Source organism: Patagioenas fasciata, chromosome 23 (assembly GCF_037038585.1).
Source record: "Patagioenas fasciata isolate bPatFas1 chromosome 23, bPatFas1.hap1, whole genome shotgun sequence".
Classification (NCBI taxonomy): domain Eukaryota; kingdom Metazoa; phylum Chordata; class Aves; order Columbiformes; family Columbidae; genus Patagioenas; species Patagioenas fasciata.
Window position 1 is genome coordinate 5,321,468 of NC_092542.1, and position 13,223 is coordinate 5,334,690.

The 13,223-nt window shown below is 49.8% G+C and overlaps 1 protein-coding gene across 13 annotated transcripts in view; it reads right to left on the minus strand.

Annotated features, from left to right (window-relative positions):
• Positions 1-13,223, minus strand: part of PAX7 (paired box 7) — a 96,637-nt gene that overhangs the window by 23,100 nt on the left and 60,314 nt on the right. For all 13 annotated transcript variants that reach the window (XM_071798301.1, XM_071798303.1, XM_065855299.2 and 10 more), the window contains exons 7-8: positions 12,472-12,637; positions 11,705-11,904 (exon numbers count right to left, since the gene is read on the minus strand). In XM_071798301.1, coding sequence (XP_071654402.1) covers positions 11,705-11,904; positions 12,472-12,637 — 366 coding nt within the window. The remainder of the gene's footprint in view (positions 1-11,704; positions 11,905-12,471; positions 12,638-13,223) is intronic.

Genomic DNA, 13,223 nt, shown 5'->3' on the forward strand with positions numbered 1-13,223 from the left:
AGCCTCTGGTGTTGTACAGAAACGTGCATTTCCTCAGGCTAAAACCCTGGAGCTACAGATTCTAAAGCAAGCAATGCTTTGCTGGAGTCTCAGCAAACAGAGCACGGATCCAGGCAAGGATGCAAGACTGCCTAGGACACAGCAAGCAGCCCAGGAACACCAGCCCTATCTAGCGCTGAAATCACCTTGCTCCCCTGGGAGAGAAGAAAGCATCGTGAAACCCACGCCACAAACTCCGAGGGAGCAAATCCCTTTAGAAGTAGACAGAACCACGTCCCTTTTTCACTGGAACACCAGCGAGCAGCATGGCTGACCTGCTCTCCCCACTGCTGCTCATTTTTCGGGAGCCCCTGGCCCCATCGGGATGCGTTTTCCAGGCAGTCTCAGCATCTCCTCCTACTGCAGCGCACAAGTCCCGCAGCAGGAGCCGGTGCCCAGCCAGGGTCCCTCCTGCCCCGTCTGCCAGGCTGGAGCAGGGCACAGAGGTGCAATTAGCAGCACACCTGGCCCTGAGCTCCGTTAGAGCTGGTGGACCCAACGCTCCCGACAGAGCCACTGAATCCGGTGGTGGCTTTTAGGGTCGGGGAGACCCCATGTGGCTCCTAATTCGGGGCTGGATTTGTGCTCAGCTGCACACTTTAATCGCTAATTAAAGGTTTGCCATCATCCTCCGGCAGCTGTTAGTGTCCTACAGGTCGATCCCCAAGCAACACTCTGCTGAGCCAGAGCCGCTGATCGGAAAGTTCATTGGATGGGCAGTTTCCAACCCCCTCCCCAATACACCCAGGGATTTATTTCCTCATCAGAAAAAAGGGGCTGCAATATCAGACAATTCCCTGCTTTGCATCACCTCTTCTTCTCCCCTTCTTGCAGTCAGCCCCCAAATATTGCTTGTTTTTCTCCTCTCATTCATTCTTTTCTTCTTTCTTTTCTTCCTTTTTTTTTTTTTTGAATGAAAAAGAATGTTATTTTGTGCCTCCTGAGCCTTGCCGGCTGCGCTCGGCGTCTGTATCAGCTGGAGGAGCTTATGAGCCTCGTCTCCTTGGATTTAGACTGAAATTTTGATTTTCTGCCGCACTCAGATAATGTGGAAATCCTGTTCCCCGATATTTACTGTTTATCAGCACAGCACAGCGCAGTTCTGGGGGGAAGGGAATCTCTCCCTCCATGTGTCCCCCCTCGCTCCCCTCATCCTGCATGCTAATGGAGTTGGACTTGGGAGCAGACGCTACAACAATAGCCTAATTACGGCAAGAGCGGAGGGGAAGAGAAACTCCCTGGCAAAGAGTCTCGGCATCGCGGGGACGAACTCTGATCCCTGTCCCCATCACCAGAGCCAGCCGGAGCACTGGGCTGGTCCCTGGTCCTGCCAGGGATCACTAAGCCACCTATCGCTCTCTAGACCCACTCCTAAGCCAGGGTTTGTCACCTCAGGTGGATCCCAGGTGCCTTCCAGCTTCAGGATGGGGAAGCACGGTGCATGGTGAGCCATCCCACATCTGCTTTCCTCCAGCTCCTCACCGGGATTAAAGGCTTCTGTCTCGTGTGTCTGAGCCAGGTTGTCCTCAGCATCTGAATCTATGAAGCCACCTCCCTGTCCCTTTTGTGTCATCTGTGTCCCACAGGGAGTCTCTGTGTTTGGGGACCCCGTTTGCAAGCACCTTCCACAGCGTGTAGCCCGCTCCTCCATGTGCCACCACACGCGCCAAGTCCTGTGTCCTCCAGTCAGGATTAGCGTCACTGAGCCCTCGCAAACTCATTCCTGCAAGGAACCCGGAGGCGAGAAGGGAGAAGGGGAACGCGCCTCCCTGCATGACATGAGCTAGGCAAGAAAAATAAAACAATAATAATAAAATCTGGGGCTCAGCAGCAGGGGAACAGCTCTAAGGACCACTTAAGTGGCCAGCGGTGCATAATGCCTTGCTATTAATGAGGCCTGCTGCTGATCCCTAAAAGGGTTGGTTATTGTCAGATAACGTACGGGGCTTTCTCTGTGCCCCCCAGCCCCTCGTGGGGAAGGCAGGCATCTCCCTGTGCTTGGGATTGAGCTGAATAATGTCCCAGCCACCTGCAAACGCGCTGGGCTTTCTCTGCAACTGCATAATTAGAGGCGGCATTGGGGTAAGGCAGCAGGATAACGCAGCATGTAGAGAAGAAAAATGGGAAAAAGAGGGGGTTTTTATACATTAAAAAAGAAAAAAAAGAGGGGGAAAGGAATGGAAAAGGAGACAGGAAACATGATAAGGCTCAGCCAGGCGCTCTCTGCTCGGCTGTTCTCTGTGCAGCTTGGCTGTTGGCTGGCTCTTCTGGTTTAAAGTGACTCCACTTCTTATGGAAACGGAGAGGCGGTATTAAAAAAAAAAAACCAAGACACAGAGAGCTTCCTTATCTCATGGAGACAGTTGTCAGGAATCACTTTGACTGAGTCGTTTTGTCTCCATGCTTTTTTTCGCTGTCAAGCAGGCCTCAGGACATGGATCAAAGGAGAGGCGCCGAGCGCTTGCTGAAACTTCTGATCCCTTCTCGGTAGAGACGCGCGAGTGGCAGACAGCTCCCCTCCACATCAAATGGAAGGAGAGAGGAGAGGGAGGAAGAAGGGAAGGGAGAGGGAGAAGAAAAGCTGGGAGAGACACAGAGAGAGGAGGCTGTGAGGAGCTCGCTCTGCCGCTTCCGATCTCAGGGGAGAGACAGACAACAGCAGCTTTTGCTTTCTCTCTTCCCCGTTCCCCATCAGCTCTGCACTGGCGTTGTGGGTGAATTCCTACCCCAAAACAACCCCCTGGGTGTCAGCATTGCCTCTTCCCCTTCCATCTCTCAGATCAGTCGCTGTGATTTTCCTATATCTGCTTGGCAAGCGGCTCCCCGCCCTTTCCCCGATGTGACTCACGATCCCCTTTCAGGTACTTATTCCCTGAAATAAGATCCCCCTCATCTCCAAACTGGATAGAGGCTTAAGGGCTGACTCCAGCTTACTGCGGCGAGCTAAGACCCTCCGCACCTTTGATCAATTTACTGCTCACGCACCCCAGACCCCGCCGGGATTTCTCATCTTCAGTCCCCGCTGCAAATTGATCTCGTGCACGCCTGTCTGAGGGAGGCAAGCAGCAGCGTCGTGCAGCGGGAGGCCCTGCTGCACCCAAGCCATTTTCCCCTGTGTCCATTGCTGTGCGAGGTGCAAACCCCGGGGTGGCACGCACCCCACACCCCCCAATATTTATCTGTTCCACACACAGCTGTATCTCCTCTCCTTTGCACCTCCCATGCCCCCTGCACACCACAGAAGCTCTGTCACCCCAAGCTGCTAAATCACGTATTGCACAGCCGTCTACTGCTCCTCCTCCCTTCGCACACAGTGCATCGAGACAAACGCACTGCAAGCTGCCACAATACCGAAATGCCCTTCATCTCACACAAAAGACCAGCACAGCATCCCTTTAGGGCACATCTCCCCCATAAACCCCTCGTGATGCTTCACAGGGCCCTGTAGCTTTTCTGAGCAGCCCTCCAGGATGCTCCAGAGACGGACACAACCCCTAAAGTCCTCCCTGTCCTCTCAGCTGCCAACGTTCTGCTTGCAACCTTTGCTCTAAGATGCTGCAACACAGCCATCAGCGATCCCAGGAGCTGGCTGGCTTTGGGATGGGAGCAAACGCAAGTTTCCTGCATTGTTAGCACACGTCGATGGTGAAGTGAACTGAAAATAAACCGCACTGAGTAACAACCCATTTCGAAATGCATCCGTCAGCTCTGGGAAAGCTGGAGGTCACGGCATATCGCCCTAACACGGAACCATGTGAGCAACGCACAATCCTGCGCCTGTCTTCAGCAGAGCGTTTCCTGAGCTGGGGCAGGGTTGAGGTTCGCAAGGAGAGCGCTGACCTGCCCGTACCTGTGATAAACCGTCCCTCCTCCTCTCCCAGTGCATCTCTGCTCTTCTGCGCGCCCACTGGTGTCGTTACACTTTCCACAACCCCTCTTTGCGGAAAAGAAAAGAGAGGGGCAGGTTGAGGTCAGCGCCTGATCCACTGCAAAGTACACTGCCGTAGATTTTTCCTATCGTAGATGGCTTTTCAGAGCCAGGGCACAGCTGGAGCACAGCTGTTACACCGTTGCTAGATTTTAACAGGCACACACGACGCACGAGCACACACAGCGGCGTGTACGCACAGAATGTGCACGCAGGACATCGATGCCCTTGTGCACGCAGGCGTGCAAGAGCACGCACGCATGCCCCTGCCTCTGAATCCTGATTATTCCTTTTACTGCATTCCTCCCTTTTAAAGCTTCCCCTCTGTCTTATGTCCCTCATTCCAAGGCTGCTTTCCCCGCCACGGTCCCTTGGTTCCTCTCGTGGCTCAGCACCAGCTCCCCAGTCCCTGGGTTATTGCAGCTCTTCCAGCCACGCTCGCCTCCGAGTGCCAGAGGTCGCTCCGAAATGCCCGTCGCCAGGCTGGATGCTGTATTAATTGCTAATCTCTCATTTTTCTCTATCTGCGCTGCCTGCCTTGTCTCAAGTTCCCTTATTAATCATAAAGCAGGGCAAATCCTACATTTGAATTCTCCGAGTCTGTGTCTCCCAGCCAAGCCCCTCTTACCCTCCCTGGTGTGGAAAACAGGCAGGACCCAGAGGGGTTTCAGCAGGAATTACAGCCCCCGCATCACCTCTTCCACCCACCCGGAATTGGCTTTGCTGCCACCATCCCATAAACAGGCAGTGGGGTCTGGGTGGGAGAGGATATTTAAAGATTTTTGGGTACAGATTTAAGTGTCTTAGCCCTGCGTTTCTTAAATATGTGCTCCCCGCTCTGACGTCTGGGGGCTTATCAGACACTTTCATACCTCCCTGCATTTCCTCCTGCTGTCATTGGTCTCGTCATTCTCCTCAGGTTGTTTTCCCTGTATTTCTTCTCCTATTTACTCCTTATTCCCCAATTTGTCTGCTTCTGATACTTGTGTTGACAAATAGTTCAGTGCCACAGGGGCTGGTCCTGGATCCACCGAAGGTAACGACAAAGCTCCTGTTGAATTCAAGGCTCAGGAAACGACTGTTTGCTCTGAAATCCTTCAGTGTTTCCAATATTTTAATATCACAAAAATACCCACAGAGAACAATGTCTGAGTGGAAAACACATAGGAATAAACACGATCAGTGCCACCCAGAGTTAAGGTTAAGGTAATAAGGTGCTGCCTGTTTCTAATCAGTTTTCAATGGGATCTGAACATCCAAATGAATCGAGGAAACCCAAGAAACCTCCAGATTGACAGAAAGCATTTTGGCCCCTCAGATATGACTTTCCCCCTTCCCACCCTACTCCTTCGCTTGCAGAAACAGTCATTAGGAACAAGGCAAATAAATACGTATCCATTTTCACACGAGAAAAATGTTCCATTCTCCCGTTTTCCCATTGCTGGGAGCAGAGGCGTCTAATTGACAAGAGCAGATGGCTTTGTTTGGTTAAATAAATTTAAAAAAAAAGAAACTTTAGTGGAAAAACGACCAGCTTTCCTGGGACACGTAGGTTAAAAGTTTAGAGAGATGGAGCTGCATTCGACACCAAGCAAGAGAAAATGCCAAGGCAGTTCCAGCAGAGTTAGTTTCTCCCAGAGAGAAACCTGGAGCTCCCATGTCTCCTTTCCACACTCCCACAAAAAAAGGACAGGGATTTTAGCACTTGTTCACCTCCTTCTCCAAAAACCCCATGTGCAATCTGCAACAAAGATCGTGGGGAGGCTGAAGAGCACTCGCCGAGACAGAAATGGGGTGCGAGGGATAACTGGGACAGCAAGGACTTTGTGAAGGGCAGATGCTTCGTTTTGGGGAATTGCGGTCCTGGAGAGATGGTGCTGCAAGGGGAACGTGGAGGAGGCGGCGGTGGGGGGAACAGGGCAGAGACCACACGGAAATAGAACAGGAGTGGAAAAGGAAGGTGGGAGAAAGGGGAAGGAGAGAGGGAAAAGAGAGGAAGAGGAAGCCAGGAGGCAAGGGTAAAGAAAAACCCTTGTGTGAGGTGGCACCCAAGAGCGTCTGAGGTTAAAGAATAGGAGAAGAACATGTTCCTACACTAAGATAAGCCGGAGAAATGAATCCTTATCCGTCCAAAACCAACCCTTTAAAATTCGAGCGAGAGAAGGGTCTCCTTTCAGGGAAACGGGGAATCCTTAATGCTTCCTCCCTCAGCAACTGTAATGCCAGGATGTTCCCAATCTGCTTTGAGGGATGGAAAGATTAAGAATAATAAAAAAATTGCAATAAAATATGTGTGAACGAGGGGGTAATTGTGGACAAATGCAGCATTCAAATTCATTTTTCAGCTCTTTTACACACCATTTCAATCTTATTTTCTGCTTGTTAATGAGATCTTGTTGGTTGGGGTGGGCACGGCTGCCCAGTATCGCTTGGGTAATTGCACATAATTTTCTCTCTACTAGTGATTTGCATCAGATTTTTTTTTCTAATTCTTTGCTATTTAAACCCCCTCCTCCCTTTCTCCCTCCCCCCCCAAATCTCACCCTCTCCTCCCCCTCTTTCTTCCCCTCCCCTTCTCCTGGCCCAGCAAGACTCATTTTGAATGCTTATTATAGGCACAGTGTCTCCGACAAAAAAAAAAAGGGAAAAAAAAGAAAAAAGGAAGCAGACAGAAGGGATCCATGTCAGCGAAGGGAAGAGCGCTGCAGCCAGCCCCGCCATGCCTGCTCCCCGCTCGCCAGTTAACATCGCGTCCTTCCCACTTGCCAGGTTTTCCACCCCCAAAAAAGGACTCGGCTCTTCTGACGCTTCTGCCGGGATCTGTGTGCTCCTGATGGGGATTCACAGAATCCCAGAATCCCAGAGTGTCAGGGGTTGAAGGGCCCTGGAAAGCTCATCCAGTGCAATCCCCCATGGAGCAGGAACACCCAGCTGAGGTTCCACAGGAAGGGGTCCAGGCGGGTTTGAATGTCTGCAGAGAAGGAGACTCCACAACCTCCCTGGGCAGCCTGGGCCAGGCTCTGCCACCCTCATCCCCAACAAGTTGCTTCTCCTATTTAAGTGGAACCTCTTGTGTTCCAGTTTGAACCCATTACCCCTTGTCCTATCACTGGTTGTCACCAAGAAGAGCCTGGCTCCATCCTCCTGACACTCCTCCTTTCCATATTGATCCCCATGAATGAGTCCCCCCTCAGTCTCCTCTTCTCCAGCTCCAGAGCCCCAGCTCCCTCAGCCTTTCCTCACACGGGAGATGCTCCACTCCCTTCAGCATCTTGGTGGCCGCGCTGGACTCTCTCCAGCAGTTCCCTGTCCTTCTGGAACTGAGGGGTCACAACTGGACACAATATTCCAGGTGTGGTCTCCCCAGGATTCACATGATCCCCGATCCACCTGTTATGGAGGAAGAGACTGGAGCCCTGGGACAATGTCAGCAAAAACACAACTGTGCTCTGGACTACAAGGGTCCTTGAGTCTAGGGCCTGACCTTGAGTTTAAAGCCTGACCTATGCCTCAAGTGTCCCTCCAGGAACGCTATCAAGAAACAGTGATAAGCCAGAAATCTTAAAATCCGACTCCAACCTCCACATGCTGCAGTAACACTGGGAATGAACCTGCTCACGGAACAAAAAAAGCCACCAAAAGCCCTGAGAAAATTAAAGCAATAAATATGAGATGGTGAACAAGTTTCTCTTGGCTCTTCATCCTTCTGGAATTGTCTTAATCTCTGGGTGAGCCTGTGGGTTTGTTACAAGATTCAAAGGTCTCAGAAAGAACATGTTATGAAAGTATAGAAAGTGCTTGACTCTGAACTATACCCTAATATGTTCTCCAGCTAGACAGGGGCCATCTGCAACAAACTAATGATCTTTTGCTTTTGAATAACCCCAACATGCTACAGTGAACAGTCAGATACATTTAAGATACAGGCCCGGATTTAAAAGGGCAGCAGAAATTTTAGGAGGCAAAGCAGTGGACAAAATCCTCCTAAAAAAAACCCATTAAGACATTTTGAAAGGCAGAAGAGATGTGTTAGAGATGAAAGCAGCCCAGAATACAACATGACCCTACTTTTTACTGTTTGAAAAGCACGCAGGGAATCTCCTGTCATCACAAATGGCAGAGGCACAGTGAAATGTGGCCCTCACTTTTCTCTTTATGTTGACTTGTAATTAATTAACTTCCTCCCACCTCAGCCCACCCTGCAGCAAACACCTTTCCTAAAGGACTGGCGGCTGCTGAGCAGGACACAAATGGACTTAATACTGAGTTTACCGTTATACCGAGCTATTTGTCAAGCCTTATCGCAGCCATGGTGAGGGGCAATACTGAGCCAGCACAGGGATGAACTTGAACACAAATGGATGCAAAGTCTGTCCTCACTGCAGTGTGAAGCATGGACCTCGTGAAGGATGTCTTGGTGCTCGGCCTTGTTCTAGCTAAATGGGAGACGATTCCTCTGCGGGATGAAAATGAGTTGGAAATATTTACGATGTATTTATGAAAACCCACCCATCCACGCACACACTTGGTTTACAACCCACTCTTGGAAGAAATTATGAGACAGAAGCTCCGGGGCCAGCAATTATACTCTATGACTGCTAACTCTGCTTACTCACGCTCTGCTTCGGGTCTCTGTCTCTTCGCTAAGTTTAGGCACAGGAACTAATGCCAACGCAGAGGCCACTGAGTCACCCAGCTGAATCTGGGACAGCTGCTGCCGACCCACGCGACCTCCAGGGAGCGACGGGGACCTCGCTGCTGCGTGTTCCTGATCACCCGTGACTGCTGCACCCCCCAGCGCATCCTGTCAGATGCGAGGTGACACATCTGGCTGCAGCTGGGCAGCCTGTGAAGTCTGCTTTCTCCAAGAGGCGACACTCAGAGCAAGGTCTCTCTCCTACAAAGGCACAAAACCACCACAAATCACCGCTCGGGTTGCCCTGAGGTCTGTCATTAAGGTCTAGGACGGAGTATGGCATGAGAGATCATGCTACGTAGTGGTTTAATTACATAGAACCATCCTTCGCATGACCACGTTGGTGTTCTTGGATGAAGTGTCACAAGAAAACATCGTAATGGGATGAAGTAGCTGAAGATAAAATTTCCCAGTTGAGCTCTCACTCCTCAGCAGTCTCAGGTCTGGAACAGAGGCCCAATGGCCTCTATACCGAGGAAATCATATGGGAAATGTTTCAGGGATGGGCACAAGACCTTGTGCGCCATGGGCTGAAAAACAAGCGAGAAACGTGGCCATTTCCCACATGAAGGTTGGGGAAAACTTCAGCAGCGTCTGCCCTGTCAGGAGGGGGAGGACGAAAGTGCGTGCGTGCGTGGGGAAACTGAGCCCGCGGAGGCCAAACGTAATCCCCTTTTCTCTGTTGTGAGAATGGAAATGCCATGCTTGCCTCTAGAATTTCAGCTGCCAGCACCGAGCCCGTCTGGTGGATTGTGGCTGGGACACCCAATCCCAGGGTAACTGGATAGCGGTGCCGAGCGGCAGCAAATGCTGGAGTTCTCAGCCAGGTTGGCCCCCACCTCCTTGTCTAAACTGCAAAGAAGTTTCCCTCCTGCTGCTGCTAAGGGATGAAACCAGAGAACTGTCTGTTTGCAGCTCAGATAAATTGCCATCATTTTAAGTTCTCAGTATTTTTTTTTCCATCTCCTGGACTCCCTCCTTCGCTGTAGTTGGTATTCACCCCTGCAGAGTGCAACCAGATGCCGCAGATATCTGAACAAGAAGGTTGAGGTGCAATGGGTTTTACCCGTAATGCCACGGAATAGCTGAATTACGCGCAAATAGGTTATACAGAGCATCCCATATTGAGACCTCACAAAGGTTTCACCCACCCTGCTACGTAAAGGACACTTCTATGAGGTCCCATTCATGCTGGTAGGAGTTATTTCTTGCATCCTTCCACTAGGAACAGGAGAGGAATATAGCAAGATAAGTAAATATAAAGCAGTCATGAAATCACCTGGGTTAGCCTTTCTATGCACAAAAGAAATAGAAGAATTTATATGCTGATAGCTTGGCCCTCGCATGACTAAAAGCATCAGAAAAATGGGAATCTCCCCTTTTTGGGGGTGCAAAGCTCTCTTTTCTTCAGGACTGCCAGATAATGTATGCTCTCTTTGCCATACAAAGGGTTTATTGGCTCAGGACTCCATCTTCCCCCAGCCCGAACCTGGGGGCAGGGTAATTTGGGATAGGGATAAGCACTGAAAAAGCGTTGGTCTGATCATTTCAATGAGCCTCTGATTTAGTGAGCGGGACTAGTAAGTAAATGATGAAGCTACAGAAATGGAAATTGCATGATGGACTTGTACACATCTAGCAGCTTCATCAAGTGGATCACATCTTTAACTTATTCTGCGGTGCTAAATTGCACTTGTGATAATCACAATTAATCACGTGCCCTGGACCATCTAACCTGCAGTCTGCCTTCGAACTCCACCCCGTACACTCATCTCCCAAGCCCAGTGCTATTAGAGATCCCTTGTCAGAAAGATGTTGCCCTATTTCCCCCATAAATTACACTGTTGGAGCCAATATTCAGCCTCACACCAGTCACGCTTTTACATTTTTCATCTCATGACCATTCAAAGCTAGAAGTGGGGTTTTTATACCATTTCAGAGAAGCTGCAAAATTTCCCTCTTTCCATTGACACTCAATGTTTGTTTTCACACTCGAGAGATCACAAGCTATTGGACCTTAAATTCTATATGCCTCTCTGATGTCTCCGTTCATTGCACTCCTCTCTAAACAGTTGTAGCCTTTTCATTTCAGATGCCTACCTAATTTCTCCTTGTAGTTTCAAATTCTTTTTACTTCCTGTCTTAAATAGTGACACTGGCCACTCTGAAGCAACTGCCATAGTGCACTTTGTATGTGTCCATATTTCACAAGGGACTGAGAGAAAAAGCAGAACATATTTGGTACTCCTCCAGGAAGGCAGGCACCACATGGATACAAGTCCTTGCTGTTAATTTTCAGCATACAATATGTGCCCTGTTCCATTTAAAAGCAAATGTGCATTTGGAAAACAGACCACATCAAGTAAACCAAAGAGAAGCTTAAATGAGATGAAATGTACCTTTTCTCCTTTAAAGCTCAGCTACACCTCTCATTCTGACCTCATGGAAAGCGTTAGTGGAATTGTTTACACGACAGCTTCTTTAAACTAGATCTCAGATCTACATCCCTGTGTCCTGAGGAAGCTCAGATCCACGGCACTCGCAGGGCTTTCCATGTTCCAACCGGACTTGGACAAGCTGGCTTCAGCTCATCTCTAGACCAGTCGCCCACAAATCATGGACTATTCTAAAGAAAGCCTGCAAGAAGTAACTAAAAAAATCAAGCGTGCTGTCATTAGGCTAAAATGCACAATCAAAAGGTCCACACCTGCACTGGAATTTTTTTTTGGAGGGCTGAGAAGATGAACACCAATGTTCCAGTCCTGGTGTTTGCACTTACAGTGGGTTAACCTGAATATGGGAACTAACAGCATACAAACGCTCTGGCAGCACAGTGCTGAGCTCAGGACAGACATACTGCCGATAAACAAATTAACTAATTGCTTACACCAGGCTGCTTCCAGGAATTGGTGACAATAACAATAACTCAAGGGAGTCAACCATAACACACTGTGATAGCCTGAAGTTTGCCCTGCTCTCGGAGGATCTGGACCAACCAAATAGTGTCAGGCAAAGAAAGAGAATGGAAGCGGGTCACATACCTGCGGAGAGAGGCCATTGCTAACAGGATTCATGTGGTTGGCAGGAGCTGCAGCGTTCATGAAGCTGTCCGAGTAGCTGGAGAAGCTGTGCCGGGCCCCGTAGGCAGAGCCGGTGTCGGCGGCGGTGGCGGCAGCGAGCCCTCCCTGGTGCATGGTGGATGGTGGCAGGGGCTGGGGTCTGTGCACGGTGCTTCCCCCGTCTGCGGAGAGAATGGGCAGGGGGAAACGTTGGCGGGTGTCAGAGCTTGGGCTCTGCAGAGCGTGGATTGATGGTTTGGCTATTCCAATCTCAGCTTCTGGGTCCCACTATCTCTGTGCCCCATGGGAACATGAGCATATCATGTGACAGTACAAAATACACAAACTTGGGATGAAATATCTGAATTGTCTCTTAATTTTTCCCCGGACAGAAGCTATAAATTCCTTTGTGAAGATCAAGGCAAACTAAGATTAGCAATACTCCTTCTACTGAACCCCAGTATGGAGTTTTATCCAGAACAAGGGATCACCTAATGTGATACTTACTTTATAGCGATGTGCTCATAATTTCAAAGCTGACCAGAACTATAGTCATGAAAGGACCATGAGACAGAGGAGAAAACTGTGGAGTTTCCATTGACTTGAGGAAAAACCCAGTCTTCCCAACTAAAGGAAAACCACCTATGTATTACAAGAGCCTTGTGGGATGTCATGAATCAGAAAGGGGAGGGACGATGGGGTGATGTAGGGCAGGAGAAGAGAAGCAGCACAGGCGAAGGGGCGCTCACCTTGGGAGATGGTGGTGGTTGGGTAGGTGGAGTCCGGCAGCTGGTACGGGGGCAGAGTCGGCATCCCTGTGGGCGGGAAGCCCCCTGGTAGCAGGTGGTTGAAAGCCGCAAGCTGGTTCGCCCCCGCCTGTTTGCGCCATCTCGCCCTTCGGTTGCTGAACCACACCTGATGGGGAGAGGAAAAAACCATGTGTGACTCAGAGCTGCTGTCCCACCTCACCTGCGCTGCTGGTGGAAACGCATCCTGAGCTACAGTGCTGGCCAAAAGCTGCTTTGAGTTGCTGCCTGACGCAGACCTTGTATTTGTCTCCGTTCCTCAGTTTCCCTTCTCCCAATGACAACAATGGCTCTTGGGTGAAGATATATTCATTTTAAATAGTTAAAGATGCTATTAAGAACATGGGAGGGTGTATCAGCAGTAGGGCGAGATGAAGAGGAATAATTTAACTTGTGTATTCCAAGAGAGTCCATTCCAAATAGATGCATTGCTACCACCTGGCCATTCTGCCTTGTTATCTGACAACTATGTGAATTATGCTGAAGGATTAAGTACCATAATAGCAACACGGCTGCACTGTTAGGAGGGATAAATAGAGAGATTAGCATCATGGTTTCTATGTTAGACAAGCTAAATAGATAGAACCAGACCGGAGGGAATACAGGGTTTTCTCAGCTTCTCTGGACTGCAGCAAATCACTGTTGTCTGTATGCTAAGACATGCCCTCCTTGCAAGAGGCACTGCAGTGTGCACT